Source organism: Nicotiana tomentosiformis, unplaced genomic scaffold (genome assembly GCF_000390325.3).
Source record: "Nicotiana tomentosiformis unplaced genomic scaffold, ASM39032v3 Un00097, whole genome shotgun sequence".
NCBI lineage: Eukaryota > Viridiplantae > Streptophyta > Magnoliopsida > Solanales > Solanaceae > Nicotiana > Nicotiana tomentosiformis.
This window is the reverse complement of record NW_027174656.1, coordinates 171,707-190,101: the sequence shown is the minus strand read 5'-3', so window position 1 is coordinate 190,101 and position 18,395 is coordinate 171,707. Positions and strand designations below refer to the sequence as shown.

At 41.8% G+C, this 18,395-nt stretch overlaps 1 protein-coding gene across 1 annotated transcript; it reads left to right on the top strand.

Moving 5' to 3' along the window:
* Positions 1–14,696: 14,696 nt before the first annotated feature.
* On the top strand, positions 14,697–17,909 carry LOC104113244 (7-deoxyloganetin glucosyltransferase-like). The gene is made up of 2 exons (XM_070192441.1): positions 14,697–15,274; positions 15,937–17,909. The coding sequence occupies exons 1-2, from the start codon at positions 14,752–14,754 to the stop codon at positions 16,899–16,901; spliced, it is 1,488 nt and encodes a 495-aa protein (XP_070048542.1). The 5' UTR covers positions 14,697–14,751; the 3' UTR covers positions 16,902–17,909.
* Positions 17,910–18,395: the final 486 nt, after the last annotated feature.

Below are 18,395 nucleotides of genomic sequence, written 5' to 3'. Positions count from 1 at the left end.
AGCCAAAGAAATTACATAATATAAATATAACTATCGGAAACTAATTTAAACAATGAAATTACGTTATTTGTAAAGAATTGAAAAATCTCCCCAAAAAGTCAACATGTGACGTCTCGGAACCCGACAAAAATTAAAAAATCCAAACACTCATTCGATATCGAGTCCAACCCCATAAGAATTACTCAAATCCGACCTCAATTCGCCTTTCAAAACTCGAAAATTTAGCCTAAGGAGTTTCTACCATTTTCCCCCAATTTTCAACTCCAGAGCACTAATTAAATGAAGAAATTATCAATAGATTCATGTGAATTAATCAAAAATGAGTTAGAATTACTTACCCCTAAACTCTCTCTGAAAATCCTTTGAAAAGTTTCCTCAAACCGAGCGCTTTAAATCCCAAAATAAATTATGAATCAAAACCCTCGAATCTCATATTTCTGTCCCGCGATCCACGCATCTGCGGCCTTTGTGCCGCTTCTGCAATTCCGAGGGTCGTGACAGAGACCGAGGCTGGCAGGAGAGTTTCGTCAGGGTGAAGACCGAGGACTTTATCCCTCTCGAGTTCATGCCATTCCCCGTGAAGTAGAATGCATCTCGTAAGTGCGGCCTTTCCCTAAGTGTCGATTTCCTTTCATTTCCTTCCTTATCATTTATATATGCGGTTCTGCAGCTGTTGCCCGGTTCCCAAATGCAGTTCTCCGGCTTAAGGAGTGGATCGAAGGCATATGCAAACAGATGTCATACTTCGAGTGCTCATGGCGCAAGATTTCGAAGGGCCGATGGGAGGCCCATTCTCATAGTCCCCTCCAAATAGCTATTATTGTATCCTTAGCTCACATCATACTAACTTCTCTTCTTTCTTTCATAGGTTTGCCTAAGACCACCGAGCTTAGGCCTTTAGAATGGGACGAGGATGCATCCTTGTCCGCTGATCCCTCTGTTATGGGTTAGCCCGGGGCTGCCGTGGGGGAAAAGAAGAAAAGGAAAATAAAACCTATGGGCTCCCCGGGTCCTGAGGTGAAACCCAATAAGAGGGTGGCTCGTAATCCCAGGAAGAGCACCAACTCCAGGGTGCCAGACTCTGATTCGCTTCTCCATATCAGGGATGATCCGGAAGAAGACGACATTTTTATCGCCCATGGATCGACCCTTCAAGGAGAGAAGAAGGCAGCCGGGGGGGAGACTCGTAAGGCCGACCTCCCTCAAACTCGAGAGGTCGATATGGAGACCGGGGGTAGGACCCTCCGGGATGCCGACTCCACTACGAAGTAAGCGTCCGTTGTAATAGAAATTATGGGGACGCCCTCCTACACCAAGTCCATGCTCGAGGAGGCCCAAGTAGGGAATAAGAAATCCAATGAAGGGGTTCATGGCGTGGATAATCCGTTTCATTCTTTCTTTAATGGCGTGGAATCATCTACTTTGGAAGATTTTTCTAGGCTGGGCAATCTGGAAGTCCTGAAGAAGGATACATCATCGGAATCTGGTGGGTCGAGTTCGAGCCCAAAACTGATTAATCAGTTTCCTGCTCTGAGTGTGGATCCCGGTCACAAGAGATCGGTTATCCTTACTGTTCCGGAGGATACCTGGGTTTTATCTGCTCCTATGGGAGTAGCCAGCTACCTCCGATGCCTGGTGACCGAGGAGGACCAGGCAAACATGAACAAGGTGGACGTGCTGTGTCTTTTCAACGAGGCGCAACAGGCACTGAACCGGGTAAGGCATCATTACGTCTTTTTGGATTTTACTTAGTTTTGGATATTTCACCTGACTTTCATTGTTTTGCACGCCTCGATACTTCATCACGAAAGCTTCATACGATACCGTGTCGAGGTCAACTAGCTCGAGATTAAGTTCAAGGAGCAGGCTCATAAAACGGATATGTACAAGCTCCTCAGTGAGCAACAAGACGAGGTCATTAAGGACCCTCATGCCAACCTGGATAGGGCTCAAAAATAAGCATCGGCCTTGAGGCGGGAGCACTCCGACTTGGTCGAAAAGGTAAAGTTCTTTGAAGTTAGAAACAAAGAACTAGTCGTAGTGGCTAACGACAAAACCTCGTAGGTCCAATAGAAGATCGACCAGGTCGACCAACTCTGAAATGAGATGGACGAGATCCAAGCCATGGCCGATGGGTGGAAGAGCAAGATAGATTTTCTGGCCACGGGGAAGGAAACTGCCCAGGCAAAGCTGTCTTTGGTATAGGTTCAGCTTTGGGTGACAAAGGAGAAAGCTGATAAGCGGGCTCAGCTGAATGAAGATCTCCAAGAACAACTGAGCTCGGCTTCCGCAGAACGGGACGCCCTCGGTAAAGATCTTGAAGCGACGAGGTCTAAGATGGAGACAACCTCTGCCTATTCCTAGGAGATGGTGGCCCAATACAAGGCCTATGTCGAAGCAGCCGAGGCCCGCCTGAAGACCAATGCTGAATATGTGAAGCGACTGTCTCGAAGGGAGACCCTCGAAGAAATTAATGCATGAGGCTTCGATCTGTCGACCGAGATCGAGGAAGCAATAAAGCCTGAGGTCGAGGCAAAGAAACTTTTCGAGCCCCAGGGCGCAGAGGCATCCAAGGGATCCGAAGGCTCCGACGGTTCTGGCGATGAATCGGGCCCCGACGAAGATGAGGCATAAATGCCTCGGAGATTTTTTAGTTTTTGTTTTGTATATACTTTTTGTTTAGTTTGAGGCCGTTTTTGTTGGGCCTTAGTAAATACATTCCGGAATATATAAAATTTCCCTTTTTGGCAATTTCAAGTCTCTACTTTTTCAGCATCTTTTCATAATTTCTTCTCTTGCAAATATTTCTAATGACTTAGCATAGAATCAGATGTAGTAATAAGCCGTTTGTTTTTCGGAGGTCCGAACAGACCCTGACTTCAATGCAATCTTATTTTCTTGAGACTTTGAAAATTCGGAGTGGCCGGATGTTTTCCCAAGATGCTTTTGTTGAGGGTAACCTTTTAGCAAGTTTTGAAATTTTACGAAGGCCTTATGCTTTGATTACGAGCTTCGGACGTCTTCAAGTCATTTTTTAGTATGGTCGTAGCCTTTTGTGTTTAGGCACATCCTAATAGGTTTTGTTTCTCCAGGATTTGGTAGGCCGAGTTGCCCGAACTTATTTCGGACGACGGTCCCCGACTAGAGGTAGCCCTTGGACTTGATAGTACCGAATAGGGATAGCCCTTAGGCTCGACGATCACCGAATAGGGGTAGCCCTTAGGATTTATATTTGAAGAGGCAAAAATACGTAATAGCAAGGTGGAAACTTTCTTTCATTTCGGCATATAAAGTATATGACCGAAAGCTTGTAAAAGCATGTATTATGTCTAAGGTGGCCTATGTGGGAATGGTTCATTTGACCATTTATCCCGTACAATAAATCTTAACCACCGAGCCTAAGTTGTTCAAGTACAAAGTTTCTTTCTTGCTAAGAACCTTAGCCCGAGGGTGATGGCCCCCAGTATTCGAGGTCGATTTTGAGAGGGCTCGGATGTGGTTGATGCGCCCATTGACTATGATTGAATACCGGCTTTCGAATCTAAGTTAGCACGATTTACTGCTGCCTCATTAAAAACCTTGCCAGAAAACCCATTTGGGACAAAACTGGTTCAAGGGAAAAAGGGTGCAACGCGTGCTTTTATACCTAATAGTCACATTCTCCTTTGGCTACGGCCTGCAAGTGTTAATATTATTTCTAATATTATAAAAAAAAGTAAATGAGATCGTACCTTAGCAGTAGTACCTCTTTAAGTGCATCTCATTCCAATTGTTCGGTAGCGGTACACCATTTCCTGCTTCGAGTTTCTACGAGCCCTTGCCGGTAATTCCGACGACCCGATATGGTCCTTCCCAATTCGGTCCCAATTTTCCCTCGTTCGAGTTTCGGGTATGCTCTGTTATATTTCTTAACAACAAGTCTCCGATCCTGAAGTGTTGGAGGTTGGCTCTTATGTTGTAATATCTTTCTATCCGTTATTTCTGGGTGGCCAACCAGACTAGGGAAACCTCTCATATTTTATCTAATAGTTCCAGGCTCGTACTCATGGCCTCAACGTTTGATTTTTCGGTCGCATATCGAAAACTGAGGCTCGGCTCTCCCACTTCGATCGGTATTATTGCTTCGGTACCGTAGACTAATGAAAATTGGGTGGCCCCGGTACTAGATTTCAAAATTGTACGGTAAGCCCACAAGACTCCGGGAAGAATTTCCTTCCACTTCTCTTCGGCATCGGTCAACCTCTTTTCCAAGTTTTGGAGTATGGTCTTGTTTTTAGATTCCACTTCTCCGTTCCCACTAGGCTGATAGGGTATGGAGAGTATCTATTTAATTTTGTGGTCTTAAAAAAATTTGTTTACCTTGCTGCCGATGAATTGCTTCCCATTATCATATACGATCTCGGCCGGTATCCTGAACCAGCATATTATGTGATCCCAAATGAAGTCAATGACTTATTTTTCTCGTACTTTCTCGAATGCTTGAGCTTCGACCAATTTAGAGAAATAATCAGTCATAAACAATATGAATTGACCCTTACCAGGTGCCCATGGCAGGGGACCGACGATGTCCATTCACCATTTCATGAACGGCCATGGGGACAAGACCAAATGGAGTAGCTCTCCGGGTTGATGGATCATCGCTGCCTGTCTTTGACAACCGTCACATCTTCGTACACAGTCCCTTGCATCTTTATCCATGTCGACCCAGTAATAGTCACCCCTGATTATCTTCCGAACCAAAGATTCTGCCCCAGAGTAGTTCCCGCAGGTGCCTTCATGAACTTCTCTCAAGACATATTAGGTATCTCCCGGCCACAAACATATCGCGAGTGGGCCATCGAATGTTCTTCTGAATAGAGTCCCTTCGGACATGCTGAACCTGACCGCTTTCATGCGTAGAGCTCTCAATTCTTTAGGATCTCAGGGCAACTTCCCAGTCTTCAAATAGTCTATGTATTTGTTTCTTCAATCCCAAGTTAAACTTGTTGAGTTTATTTCGGCATGGCCTTATTCCACTACCGATTTCATGAGCTGTACGACCGTTCGTGAGCTGAATTCATCATCATTAACCGATGACCCCAAGTTAAACAGAGCACCGACCTCGCTATTTTGATCTCGGGGTACGTGTTGTAGGGTCCATTCCTTGAATTGATGCAGCGTTACCTGCAATTTGTCTAAATACCTTCGCATTCGTTCCTCCTTTACTTCGAACGTCCCATTGACTTGATTTACCACAAGGAGGGAATCACACTTAGATTCGACCACCTCGGCCCCAAGTCTTTTAGCCAATTCGAGATCTGAAATCATGGCCTCATACCCGGCCTCAATGTTAGTCAATTTCACAGTTCTAATAGACTGCCTAACTATGTTACCCGTAGATGGATTCAACACGATGCCGAGTCCGTACCCCTTTGTGTTTGAGGCACCATCCGTAAAGAGAGTCCATATTCTCGAGTAAGTCCCCGAGGTTAATACCAATTCCTTTTTCACTTCGGGTATTAAGGCCGGCGTAAAGTCGACCACAAAATCTGCCAAAATTTGTGATTTGATGGCGATACGGGGTCGATATTCGATATTGTACCCGCTAATTTCTATGGCCCACTTGTCCAACCTGCCCGAGAGCCCGGGTTTGTGCATAATATTCCTTAGTGGGTAAGAAGTTACGACACATACGGGGTGGCATTAAAAATACGGCTTTAACTTTCTAGAGACGCTTGACAAAGCGAGCGCCAATTTTTCCAGGTGAGGATACCTTGTGTCACGACCCAATTTCCCTTCTGTTTGGGTATCGTGATGGCACCTAGTCTTAGGGACTAGGTAAGCCTAACAATAATTGAAACAACAACATTATTTAAATAGAATCTTTTACAATTCCCAAAATCGGTAGTACAAGTCATAAGCTCTACAGAGTGTTTGCTAGAGAACTTCTACATACAACTGTCTAGAAATAAGAATAAACAGTGCAAAATAAAAACTTGAAGGTGACTCCGAAGCCTGCGAACGCAGCGGCAGGTTTACCTTGAGTCTCCACAGCAACAGTCCACATAGCTAACTAACGAACAAATACCTAGATCTGCACAAAATAAATGTGCAGAAGAGTAGCATGAGCACATCACGGCGGTGCCCAGTAAGTATCAAGACTAACCTCGGTGAAGTAGTGACAAGGACTAGTCAAGACACCCACTGGTCTAATAAATTGAACAAGCATAAGTATAGGGATGACAGAACATGACATCTATCTAAGGACCCAGCAATATGGCTAACGACATAGCAATTGCAATAAGGAAGGAAAAACAACAAGTAACAGCGGAACACTAGAATAAGACACAGAAGAATGAACGGAAACACAACCCAAATCTGAAAATCACAATACAGTAAAGGCAAGTAGTAACTCAGTAGCTGCAATAGTTTTCACATCAGGTCTCAGCCAACAAACCCTAATAAATTAGTCAAATCCATTAAGTGTAAACTTTCACCCGTAAGTTTTTAAATTGAGGTCTTTAGAATATAATCCTTTCTAATAAGAAATTATTTTTGAAATATACTTCCTTCAAATAAATATTTTTCAAACATAGTTCTTTCAAGATAAAAACCTTTAAAATATAAAATTTTCAAATAATTAGCCTTCAAACATAGTTCTTTCAAGATAAATACTTTTCAAGTATAACCCTTTCCAATAAATATCCTTCAAACATAGTTCCTTCAAGATAAATACTTTTCAAGCATAACCCCTTCAAATAAATATCCTTCAAACATAGTTCCTTCAAGATAAATACTTTTCAAGCATAACCCTTTCAAATAAATATCCTTCAAACATAGTTCTTTCAAGATAAATACTTTTCAAATATAAACTTTTCAAGTAATACCCTTCGAGTATAAGTCACCCTGTGACACCTAAGCATGGAAGATTAGCAGCTCCGAACATAGATATAGCCACATGGGAAATCTACCGGGATACTGTCCCGTAGTCCCGAATTAATTATGCAGTACAAGGGGGAGGGGGGATCTCCCGGAATACGTTCGTAGTCCCAAAATAAATATGTAGTGCTGGGGGATCTCCCGGAATACGTCTGTAGTCCCAAAATAATTATGCAAGACAGGGGGATCTTCCGGAATACGTCTGTAGTCCCGATTTAAATATGCAGTGCTGGGAGATCTCCCAGAATACGTCCGCAGTCCCAAAATAAATATGCAGTGCTGGAGGATCTCCCGGAATACGTCCGTAGTCCAAATTTAAATATGCAGTGCTGGGGAATCTCCCTGAATACGTCCGTAGTCCCAAAATAAATATGCAATGCTGAGGGATCTCCCGGAATACGTCTGTAGTCCCAATTTAAATATGCAGCGCAAATAACAGAGATAATAACTATAACACGACATAAACCTCGTACATCACCACAACGAGTGCAAAAACAACAAAGTACGACGAGCAAATCAACTCAAGAATTTAAATCACAAGAACGGTAGAACTCATTCACAAGGAATAACCACAGCAAAGAATGCTAGGAACAAGGAGAACAGCTTAACAAGGGAAAACAAAACAAAAATGTAGCAATGATTCCACAATATTCAAGTCAATAATAAGAAGCCAACACGAGTCAAATAGTTCCAAATAATGGCAAGTCAACTAAGATATAGGTTATCTAAACTCCTTTTGAGGTTGAGCAATTACGAGGAATATTCAACAATTCAAGTAAGGATAAGCAGCGGAAGATAATCATAACTCCAATTAAGACTAAATAATTATAGGATGAGAAAATAATGATTTCAATTAAATATAAGCAGTTATGAAAAATATAGCACAACGATAAAAGAGGTAAAATCTTTGGTTAAGTCGAATAAGGGTCAAATAGACAGTAAGAGTGAATCCTAAAGCATTTATCTCCGATCAAAACATGTAGAGGTGAAACTAGAAAATAGGAATTCAAGCGTATCAAGAAAAATATCATACACGTTGAATATAAGGACATAAGTACCCTTAAAGGCCAACTTTCCACAAATAAGTCCGAGCACGCATTCGTCACCTCGCGTACACAGACTATAATCAACATAGATGACTCAAATCCTAAGGGAAAATCCCCCACACAAGGTTAGGCAAGATACTTACCTCGAGTCAAGCTCAATCAATCCGTAAGAATTCCCTTTCCACGAATATCTGGCTCTAAATGGTCCAAATCTTGCCAAAAGCAATTACATATCATAATTACAATCATAATAGACTCATCTAATTAATTAAATTAATACTTTAACAAAAAATCAGAAATTCGGGTACTTGAACACGGGCCCACAACTCGGAATCGGGTAAAAGTCACAAAATCTGAAAGCCTATTCACTCACGAGTCTAACCACATCAAATTTACTAAAATCCGACACCAAATGGTCCTCCAAATCCACAATTCAAACTCCCAAATTCCTAGCCTCCAACTTCTAATTTCCACCTTAAATACACACTAACTAGGTGGAAAAATACATGGGGAAGCATGATTATTGATAAAAAAATAAGCATAAGGGACTTACCTCAAGAAATCGCTCGAAAGTGCTCTCACAAAATCTCCCTAAACCGAGTTACAAAGTCCAAAAATGACAAAAATCGCGAAGCCCTTCGGTTTTAACCACTGCCAGGTATTTTCACACCTGCGGAGCCTGGGCTCGCACCTGCGGGTGCGCTTGTGTGGAAAAATATGCACATCTGTGCAAATCACTTACCCCCTCTGCCTTTGCACCTGCGATGAAAGGGCCGCACCTGCGCGTGCGCGCCTGCAGAAATCCCTTCCGCTTCTGCAGACATTGCGCACCTGCGATGACCCTACCGCATCTGCGGGCATCACAGATGTGGAATTCACCTCGCACCTGCGACCCCTGGCACTCCTCCATTTTTCCGCTTCTGCACTTGACTCTCCGCACGTGCACGCACGTGCGGTCTCTCCACCGCAGGTACGAAAATGACAGATGCCTGAAGACTTCAGCAACAACTCAAATCCAACTTTTTAATCCGTTAAGCACTCGAAATTCATCCGAGGCCCCCGGGACATCAACCAAATATACCAACCAATCCTAAAACACCATACGAACTTAGTCGAGACCACAAATCACATAAACTAACGCTAAAATCACGAATCACCCTCCAATTCAAACTTAAAGAACTTGAAACTTCAAATTCCTACAACTGATGCCGAAACCTATCAAATCAACCCGAAATGACGTCAAATTTTGCAGGCAAGTCCCAAATAACATAACGGAGCTGTTCCAACTCTCAAAAATCGCATTCCGGCCTCGATATCAAAAAGTGTACTTCCGGTCCAAATCTCCAAAAATTCGACTTTTGCCATTTCAAGCCTAAATCAGCTACAGACCTCAGATTTACAGTCCGGACACACTCCTAAGTCCAAAATACCCAACGGAGCTAACAAAACCGACATAACTCCATTCCGGAGTCGTCTTCACATAGTTCCAATTACGGTTTCAAAATCCGAAGACTTAAGTTTCCGTTTTAGGGACTAAGTGTCCCAAATCACTCCGAAATATCCGGTAACTGAATTCAACCACGCACTCAGTCAATATACATAATATGAAGCTGCTCAGGTCCTTATGCCGCCGTACCGGACTTAAATTCTCAAATCGACCGTCCAGGTCATTACACCTTATTTCGGCCTCCCCCAGAGTTCTACTAACATAGTAAATAGGAAATTACGTACCTTCCTCCTCCCGGACTAGGACTCCACTTACCGCTACCTCGGATACCCCCAAGTACAAGTACAACTACTCATCCGCCTTTGGAGTATGAAGCAATGGTTGACTCGAAAGGTACCGTTTGAGTTCTTCCAAAGCTTGTTGGTATTCCAGGGTCCAAGAAAAGTTATTCTTCTTCTTCTTCGATATTGAGAAGAACCGATGGCTCTTATCGGAGGACCTCGATATGAACCAGCCTAAGGCGACTCTGCGCCCGATTAGCCTATGAACGACCTTGACAATGTCCACCATGGTAATGTCCTTTATAACTTTAATTTTATTGGGATTGATCGCAATCCTTCGGTTGGACACCATGAATCCAAGGAACTTCCCGGATCCAAACCTGAATGCGCATTTCTCCGGGTTCAGCTTCATATTGTATCTCTTCAGTATGTCAAAGGTTTCCTGCAAATTTTTCCAATGGTTCTCTACTCGCACAGACTAAACTAAGATGTCGTCAATATAAACTTCCATTGATTTTTCTATTTGTTCTTCGAACATCCGGTTTACTAGGCGTTAAAAAGTGGCAACATCGTTCTTTAGTCCGAACGACATTACGTTATTATAATAGGTGCTGAATTTAGTGATAAAGGAAGTTTTTTCTTGATTGCCCGGTCCACCCGGAATAGGTGTTAATAAAGCTGAGTATCTCATGCTCGGCCGTCACATCGGTCATAATATCGATGTTAGGAAAAGGAAAAGAGTCCTTGGGGCACGCCTTGTTCAAGTCTTTGTAATCTACGCACATTCTTAACTTATTTCCCTTTTTAGGTGCTACCACTATGTTAGCTAACCAATAAGGATACTTAACTTCCCGAGTGGAACCTATTTTAAGGAGTTTGTATACCTCGACTTTGATGAATGCGTGCTTGACTTCGGAATGAGGGCTCATCTTTTGTTTAACCGGGTGGAACTTTGGATCCAAGCTCAGCTTATGAGTGGTTATTTCTGGCGGGATCCATATCATATAAAGATGGGACCAAGAGAAGCAATCTATGTTAGCTATAAGGAATTTAATGAGTTTTTTCCTGAGCTCGGGAGTTAACCCCGTGCCCAGGTATACCTTCCGATCGGGCAAGTGTTCGATCAATATGACTTGCTATAGCTCATCGACCGTTGATTTGGTGGAATCGGAATCATCAGGGGCGATGAACGACCTAGGAACTCTGTAATCATCATCCTCGCCTGCTCTTTCCTTATCCGATTCGGTCGGATCCGGTATCAGTGATTTATATTTAGTTTCTTCCTTCCTAACCGGCTCCGTGTTCTTTGATGTCAAGAGTGCGGACATCGGGATCACCTCATCGATCGCTAACATTTCTATTGTGGCCGGCTGCTCTCCGTAAACCATCTTGATCCCTCCCGGTATGGGGAACTTCAGTGTCTGGTGTAGTGTCGAGGGTACTGTCCTCATGTTGTGAATCCATGACCTTTCGAATAGATCATTATATCTCATATCCCCTTCGATCGCATAGAACTTCGTTTCCTGAAAGGTCTCGGCGGTGTTCACCGATAGGGTTATCACCGTTTTAGTAGTTTCGCAAGCCATGTTGAATTTGTTTAAAACCCTGACTGCCGACACTATTTGGTCTTGTGGACCCAACTGCTCTACGACCCTCGATCTGATGATATTTACCGAGCTACCTGGATTAATCAATATACGCTTAACTCGAGATTTATTTATAAGTACAAATATTACTAGTGCATTATTATGCGGTTGTACGATGCCTTCTGCGTCCTCATCGTTGAACGAAATGGTTCCCTCCGAGAAATACCGAGATATAATCTCGGGTTTGTTTTTCCCTTGTGATGGACACCTTGGTGCGCTATAGCATTGGTCCCTGGGGGATGTAGACTCTATCAATGATCATGTTGATGACGTGCTGAGGTTTTCTTGTTCGGTTTGTTTGTTTGAGTCCCTATTCCTGAAGTGATTTTTGGCTCGATCACTCAGAAATTCCAGAGATGCACGTTATTGAATAACCGGGCCACTTCTTCTCTTAACTGCCGGCAATCCTCGATTCTATAGCCATGAGTGCCATGATACTTACACATTAAGTTAGGGTCTCTCTCGGAAGGGTCACTCTGCAATGGTAGATATAATGCTGGTAGCATCGACATTGAAGTTATATTCCGATAACCTTGGTGCCTCGAGTGGCCTGTCAAAATCATTTTTGCTCATAAGTCCCCGGCCTCGATCTTTCCTCTTTTCGTTTCTCGTGGGGTTACGCCAATATCCGTTGCCCCTTCGATCCCCACTATACGGTTGATACCAGTCTCTGTTCGGTCTCGGTTCATGATCGACGACTCTCTTAGGCCTGTCACTAGTTCTGATGGGATAAACGGACCCGAACGGGGCCCTGAGATGATCATCCTCAACTTTAATTTTTGACTGGTAGCTGTTACGGGCGTCGGCCAAAGTTACCACCGGGTAATCTATCAAATTCTGTGAAACCAAGGAGCTTCAGGGGTTGAGTCATTGAGTGAATGCCTGAACGGCCCAATCATACGCAACCGGGGGTAGATCCATCCGTTCCATTTGAAACATCGATACGAATTCCCTAAGCATTTCGTGATCTCTTTGTTTTACCTTGAAAATGTCCGATTTTCTCGTCTCAACCTTGATGGCCCCGACATGCACTTTCACAAAGGCGTCTGCAAGCATATCAAACGAATGAATAGAATTTGGGGGTAAGTTGTGATACTATATCATTGCTCTTTTGGATAGGGTTTCCCCGAACATTTTTAACAAAACTGACTCGATTTCGTCATCTTCTTAGTCATTTCCCTTGATGGCACACGTAGGAGGTCACGTGCTCATTTGGGTATGTGGTTTCATTATACTTCAGATTTCGGGCATGGGGAACGTCTTCGGGATTGCCTTTGGTGCCGCACTCGGACGGAAAGCTATTGGACAAATTTCTTTAAATCTAGGCCTTTCAATATCGAGGGTGCTCCTGGGATTTGATCGACTCTGGAGTTATAGGTCTCCACTTTTTTGTCGTTGGCCTCAATTTTCTTATCCCTCGATTCCACCCGCTTTGTCAGTTCCTCAAGCATCTTTAATTATTTTGGGGTTGGCCCGGGGCTCAACTTCACCCGGCCTTTCTGTGGCGTGATCACTCTTTCGGGTGCTTTGCTAGGATGGTTCAGGCTCAACTCTGCTAGGGGCGAGGCTTTGATTTTGCAGTTGTGCTATCGCCGCTTGTTAGGTCTATAACATTTCGAAGATCACCTGCATATTGATTCTTTCGCCTTTACCTTCGGGCGTACCTTGAGTCGTAGGTCGGGCTCCTCCGTGAACACTTTTCTCAGGGTTGGTTGGCAGGTTAACGTCGTTGGCCACATGCGAGTTGGCGTCAACTGGGTTTGCAACTAGGGCTCCATTGGGATCGGCAGGGGGTACCTTATTGCTAGGCACCATATTGTTGTTTTCGCCATGATGGCAAGATTCGGCGTCAATGTTCAAATGAGTAGACTGAGAGTTTGACATTTTTAGGTTGACCTGAAATTAAAATCTCAAAGAACAAGCGTAAAATAGAGTGTATTATGGAAATTTGTATCAAATTACCATTATTATCCTTAGCCCCACAGTGGGTGCCAAACTGTTTACCCTTAAAAATGGATAACAATTGAATTTATACGGGGGTTTAAGGATATGTGGACTAATTCAATACAAGCGATTAATAACGTTGGATGAACAGGTTAAAGATAGCCTAACAGTTAGCCTGTCTTCGGTTCAAAGCCAAACACTTATGAAGAATTATGAACAAAATTAAGAACATTGGATGACCTTTAGAAGTAGAGAAAATAAATGTACATTGCCTTGATGTGCGTGTTACAGTGTGTCTATTGAATAATCCGCTTGCCCTTTATATAATAGGAGAGTTTTACCCTAGGCACAATTTTAAGAAAGGTAAAAATCTTCCTTTTCGCTAATCACTGATCTGCTGTCGATACGGGCCGAGATTCACGCCGTGATATCCGGTTGGACACGGATATCACGACCGTTTGTTAATCGTGCATGGTCGTTTAATAATGCTCTCCTAGGTCTTGGAACTCGAACCGGACCCGGGGGGCGTGGTCTCGATGGCTCCGAGAGAAGGTATTTTGCTCGGGCCTTGATACGAGAGGCTCCTGGCTTCGATTCCGATTCCTTGCAGTCATGTCCTTGCTTCGTTTGCCTGGCTGGAAAATCGGGGTGTTCATTAGCCTCGGTTTACTCGTATACAATATAATATATTTACTCTTTTGTTTGTTAACGTTGTGCATTGGTAAAGAAATGATGCTCCAGAAAAAGAAAAAAAAATGCTGATGCCGCCAAAGTGATTATAACTAAAAAAATAATTGTACGAAGTTGACTCTTTTCTGCACAATCACGACTTAAAAATAAAATCACCGGGTATGCACTCAAATGATTACATAATAACTCCTTTTTTTTTTTTGTTTTTAATATATCTTGCTTAATATTATGGAAAATGTAAAAGCAAAAATTGATTTATAGATTCATACACGAGCAGAGCAATCCGGATCTGACCGGAAGTTAAGCTTTGATTAGTTGAAATTTAAACCTGTGTCATGTAAACTTAATATTATGGAAAATGTAAAAAGCAAAAGGTCAATTTTATGCTCTGGACTATTTGATTACTGTTTAATAAAATTTTTCTCCATAGCTTGTGACATGTAACTTTCTTTCAATGGTGGTGCACTTGTGCCAACTTGCATGTATCTCGACTATTGTGCGGAGTGTTTGCTATCTCCCACCAAAACGGATAAAGGAAACTCTACCAAACAAGCTTAGATAGATGTAAAGATTATAATCTTTTTCAAGTCACATACCTATGCTGCCTTTGAACAATCTACTGTAGTTAACTTTTACTTTACTACTTAACATGATAGGAGTAGTTACTTAATATTTTTTATACGCAACCGAGTGTATTGGCTGTTCTATATAAGTGAACAAGCTCGCTTGAACCCACAAACCACAATAAACCTATCCTAACATTCACATTTTCTGGAAAAATGGGTACTATCAACCAGATAGAGCAATCCATGTCCAAGCCTCACGCAGTATGCATTCCATTTCCAGCACAAGGCCATATCAACCCTATGCTCAAATTGGCCAAACTTCTCCATCTCCGAGGCTTTCATATCAGTTTCGTTAACACTGAGTTCAACCACCGGCGATTGCTCAAATCCCGGGGTCCCAGTGCCCTCTCTGGCCTACCTTCCTTTCATTTCGAGTCCATCCCTGATGGACTCCCTCCCTCTAACGAGGACGCCACACAAGATGTTCCATCTTTGTGTGAATCGTGTAAGAAGTTGTGTTTGGCCCCTTTCAGAAAACTTGTCACGAGACTAAATAATTCCTTGAATTTTCCTCCTGTTAGTTGCATAGTTTCTGATGCTGGCATGAGCTTCACTCATGAAGTTTCTAAGGAATTAGGTATTCCTAATGTTGCCTTTTGGACTGCTAGCGGTTGTGCCTTATGGGCTTTCTTACAGTATCCTAAACTTGTGGAAGAAGGTTATTGTCCACTAAAAGGTATGAAAGCAAAATTAGAATGCTTTAAATAGTTTCATTTTTTATGGATAGTTACACGTAGTTTTCGTTTAAATAGTTTCATTTTTTATGGATAGTTACACGTAGTTTTCGTTTACATATCTAATTGTAGGGGTGTACAAAGAAAACCGATAAACGTACCAAATCGATAATCTGAGTCAAACCCGAAAATCGTGATTGAAAAACCCGAGATTAAAAAACCCGACTTTGTTGGTTTGACTGGTTTATAGATTTAAAAATCCGACACCATTAGTTTGATTTGGTAATTAAAAAATCCGAACCAACTAACCTATTTACACCATTAGCTGATAGGATAAAATCTTTTTCTACTGAGCAGTGCATAAAAGCTAAATACTCTGAAATATTAGTACTTCATATCATCCCTTGTACAACTTCTCTTTTCAATGTTTTGCGGAAATACGAACTTAATTGGAGTACAATTCAATGACAATTAGTCACACCATTTGAACTTTTTGTACTAACTATTACGTTAGTCTAATAGTCTTTTCCAGTTCTTTTTGAAATGAAACTTTATTCTTTAGCTATCCAGCTATAAATATCTGGAAGATAATTGTAGTTTTTCTTTTCCAGTTTTTTTCAATATGGAAATTAGTTACAGTTTCTTTTTATTGGTTTAATTTCAGATCATAGTTATTTGACCAGCGGCCATTTAGACACCACTATAGATTGGATACCAGGCATGGAAGGCATCCGTCTTAAAAATCTGCCAAGCTTCATTAGAGCCACAGTCGACGAACCTAGCTATATGGTAATCAAATTTATAATGGAAGAAATCTTGGACAAAATTCCTAAAGCCTCAGCACTCATTTTGAACACTTTCGATGCACTAGAAATTGATGTTCTGAAGCCTATTTCGACCATGTTCCCAGCGGTTTATACTCTTGGACCCTTTCACTCTTTCTTGAATAATTTAACTCAAGACGAAGATTTGAAATCAATTGGATCAAATCTATGGAAAGAAGATACTCACTGTCTCCAATGGCTTAATACTAAAAAACCAAATTCAGTTGTATATGTGAATTTTGGAAGTATTACTGTATTGACCCCCGAGCAGCTAGTTGAGTTTGCATGGGGACTTGCTAATACCAAATTGAATTTTTTGTGGATTATTAGATCGGATATAGTCAAGGGTGATTCTGTCATTTTGCCTCCTGAATTTCTCGGGGAGACTAAGGAAAGAGGTTTACTAGGTGGTTGGTGCCCTCAAGAACAAGTTTTAAGTCACCCGTCAATAGGAGGATTTTTAACGCACTGTGGATGGAATTCGACTTTTGAAAGTATATCATTTGGTGTGCCAATGTTGTGTTGGCCTTTCTTTGCAGATCAACAAACAAATTGTTGGTTTATTTGTAATTGCTTGGGTGTAGGAATGGAAATTGATAGCAATGTGAAGAGGAAAGTGATAGAAGAACTTGTTAAAGAGCTGATGATCGGAGAAAAAGGTATAGAGATGAAAGAAAATGCATTGAAGTGGAAGAAGTTGACAGAAGAAACTATCTCTTCTCCAGATGGATCGTCTTATTTGAATTTTGACAAGTTGGTTAGCCATGTGCTATTGCGCGAGGGTTCTTCTTTCTTGACATGTTAAAATCATGTTGTTTGTCCCAAATGGAGTTATTTTTCTGATTTCAGCTAATCAGCTTCCATAAGCCGTTTACTTCTAGTCATTTCGGTACATTAGTCCGTCTCCGGTATAGTAATTGTTTATGACAGTGACTTGAAAATAAATCAAATAATAAGGGTAAATTGCATAGTGTAAATATAAGGGCTACGGTAACTAAGTAAAACACGAGTCAAATTTATGAGTAACTTCACTTCTGATTCCTCTCTTGTTGGCCTAAGTGAAGGTTAGTTTTGAAGATTGACAAAGGATACTCAGGCATGAACCAGGTCCATCCCTTGTGTGCATAGACACGGGCAGATTCGAGTATGTGGAAAGCACGTGAAGGATATAAGCTTAACTCTGTATAATTGATATCTCCTGATCGAAAATGTTACATAATTGAGAAGGAGAAGGACTCCTTACTCAAAGAGAACACTATCCAAGATAAGGGAGGAGTTAGAAGTTGAAATCAATTAGATCTCTTCCACCAAAGAAGAGTAGCATTAGAACTCTAGTTATTTTCTACTCTACTAACTCTATAAATCGCAATATGTTTTCATTCTACAGGGATGCACAAAAGCAAAAGTTAAATGTGAATTGAGAGCAAAATATAATAAGGCATTTTGCAGCAATTCGTGTGTGATTCAAGTGTGCAAACCTGAAGCTACATGAACCAAATAGAAGAACCAGCTCCAAGTGTCTGTCTTTTATTCTAGTTCAATTGTAGTAGGTATTTTCATATTGTACCTTTCAGCTTTATCTAGAGGCAATTGTAATAGGTACTCAGAGTATTCAAGTTAGAGTTAACTTGAAGTTGTCGCAACAGTTAGAGGATGTTTGCCACAACGGGATTAGAGTTAATCGTAGGTTTACAAAAGTATTTTGTAAATGCATTTTTTGGCTCAGTGATTTAGTGGAAGAGTTTGGGAAAATCCTACTGGGAAGTAGGTCGTAGATTTTTCACCTTTTGAGCCAGGTGTTTTCCACGTAAAATACTTGTGTTCTTTACTTTTCGCATTTACTATTTCAGCAATAGTAGATTAAAGAACACTTAGAAGAACCAGGTCCTTCCATAATCAGTTTAAGCGAAAAATTGGACACCACACAAATTACCCCTCCCCCTCTCTCTTGTGTGGTATTGAAGTTAAAATATCAATTGGTATCAGAGCGGGTTATCCTTGAAGAGGCTAACACCTTAGGATAAGATTGAGATGAGTGCACCACCTGGAAACTGGGAAGGGCGATCCACTGCTAGGCCACCACTTTTCAACGACCATTATTAATTTTGGTGCAAAAACAGGATGAGAGATCACATCATAGGAGAAGACTATGAGCTATGGGACATTATCACAGATGGCCCACTGGCTACCATGAAGATATATGCCGAAGGAGAAGAGGTGGAAAAGACAAGAGCTGACTGCACTGCCGACGACTTGAGGAAATGGGAGAAGAATGCTAATGCCAAGAAATGGCTTGTTT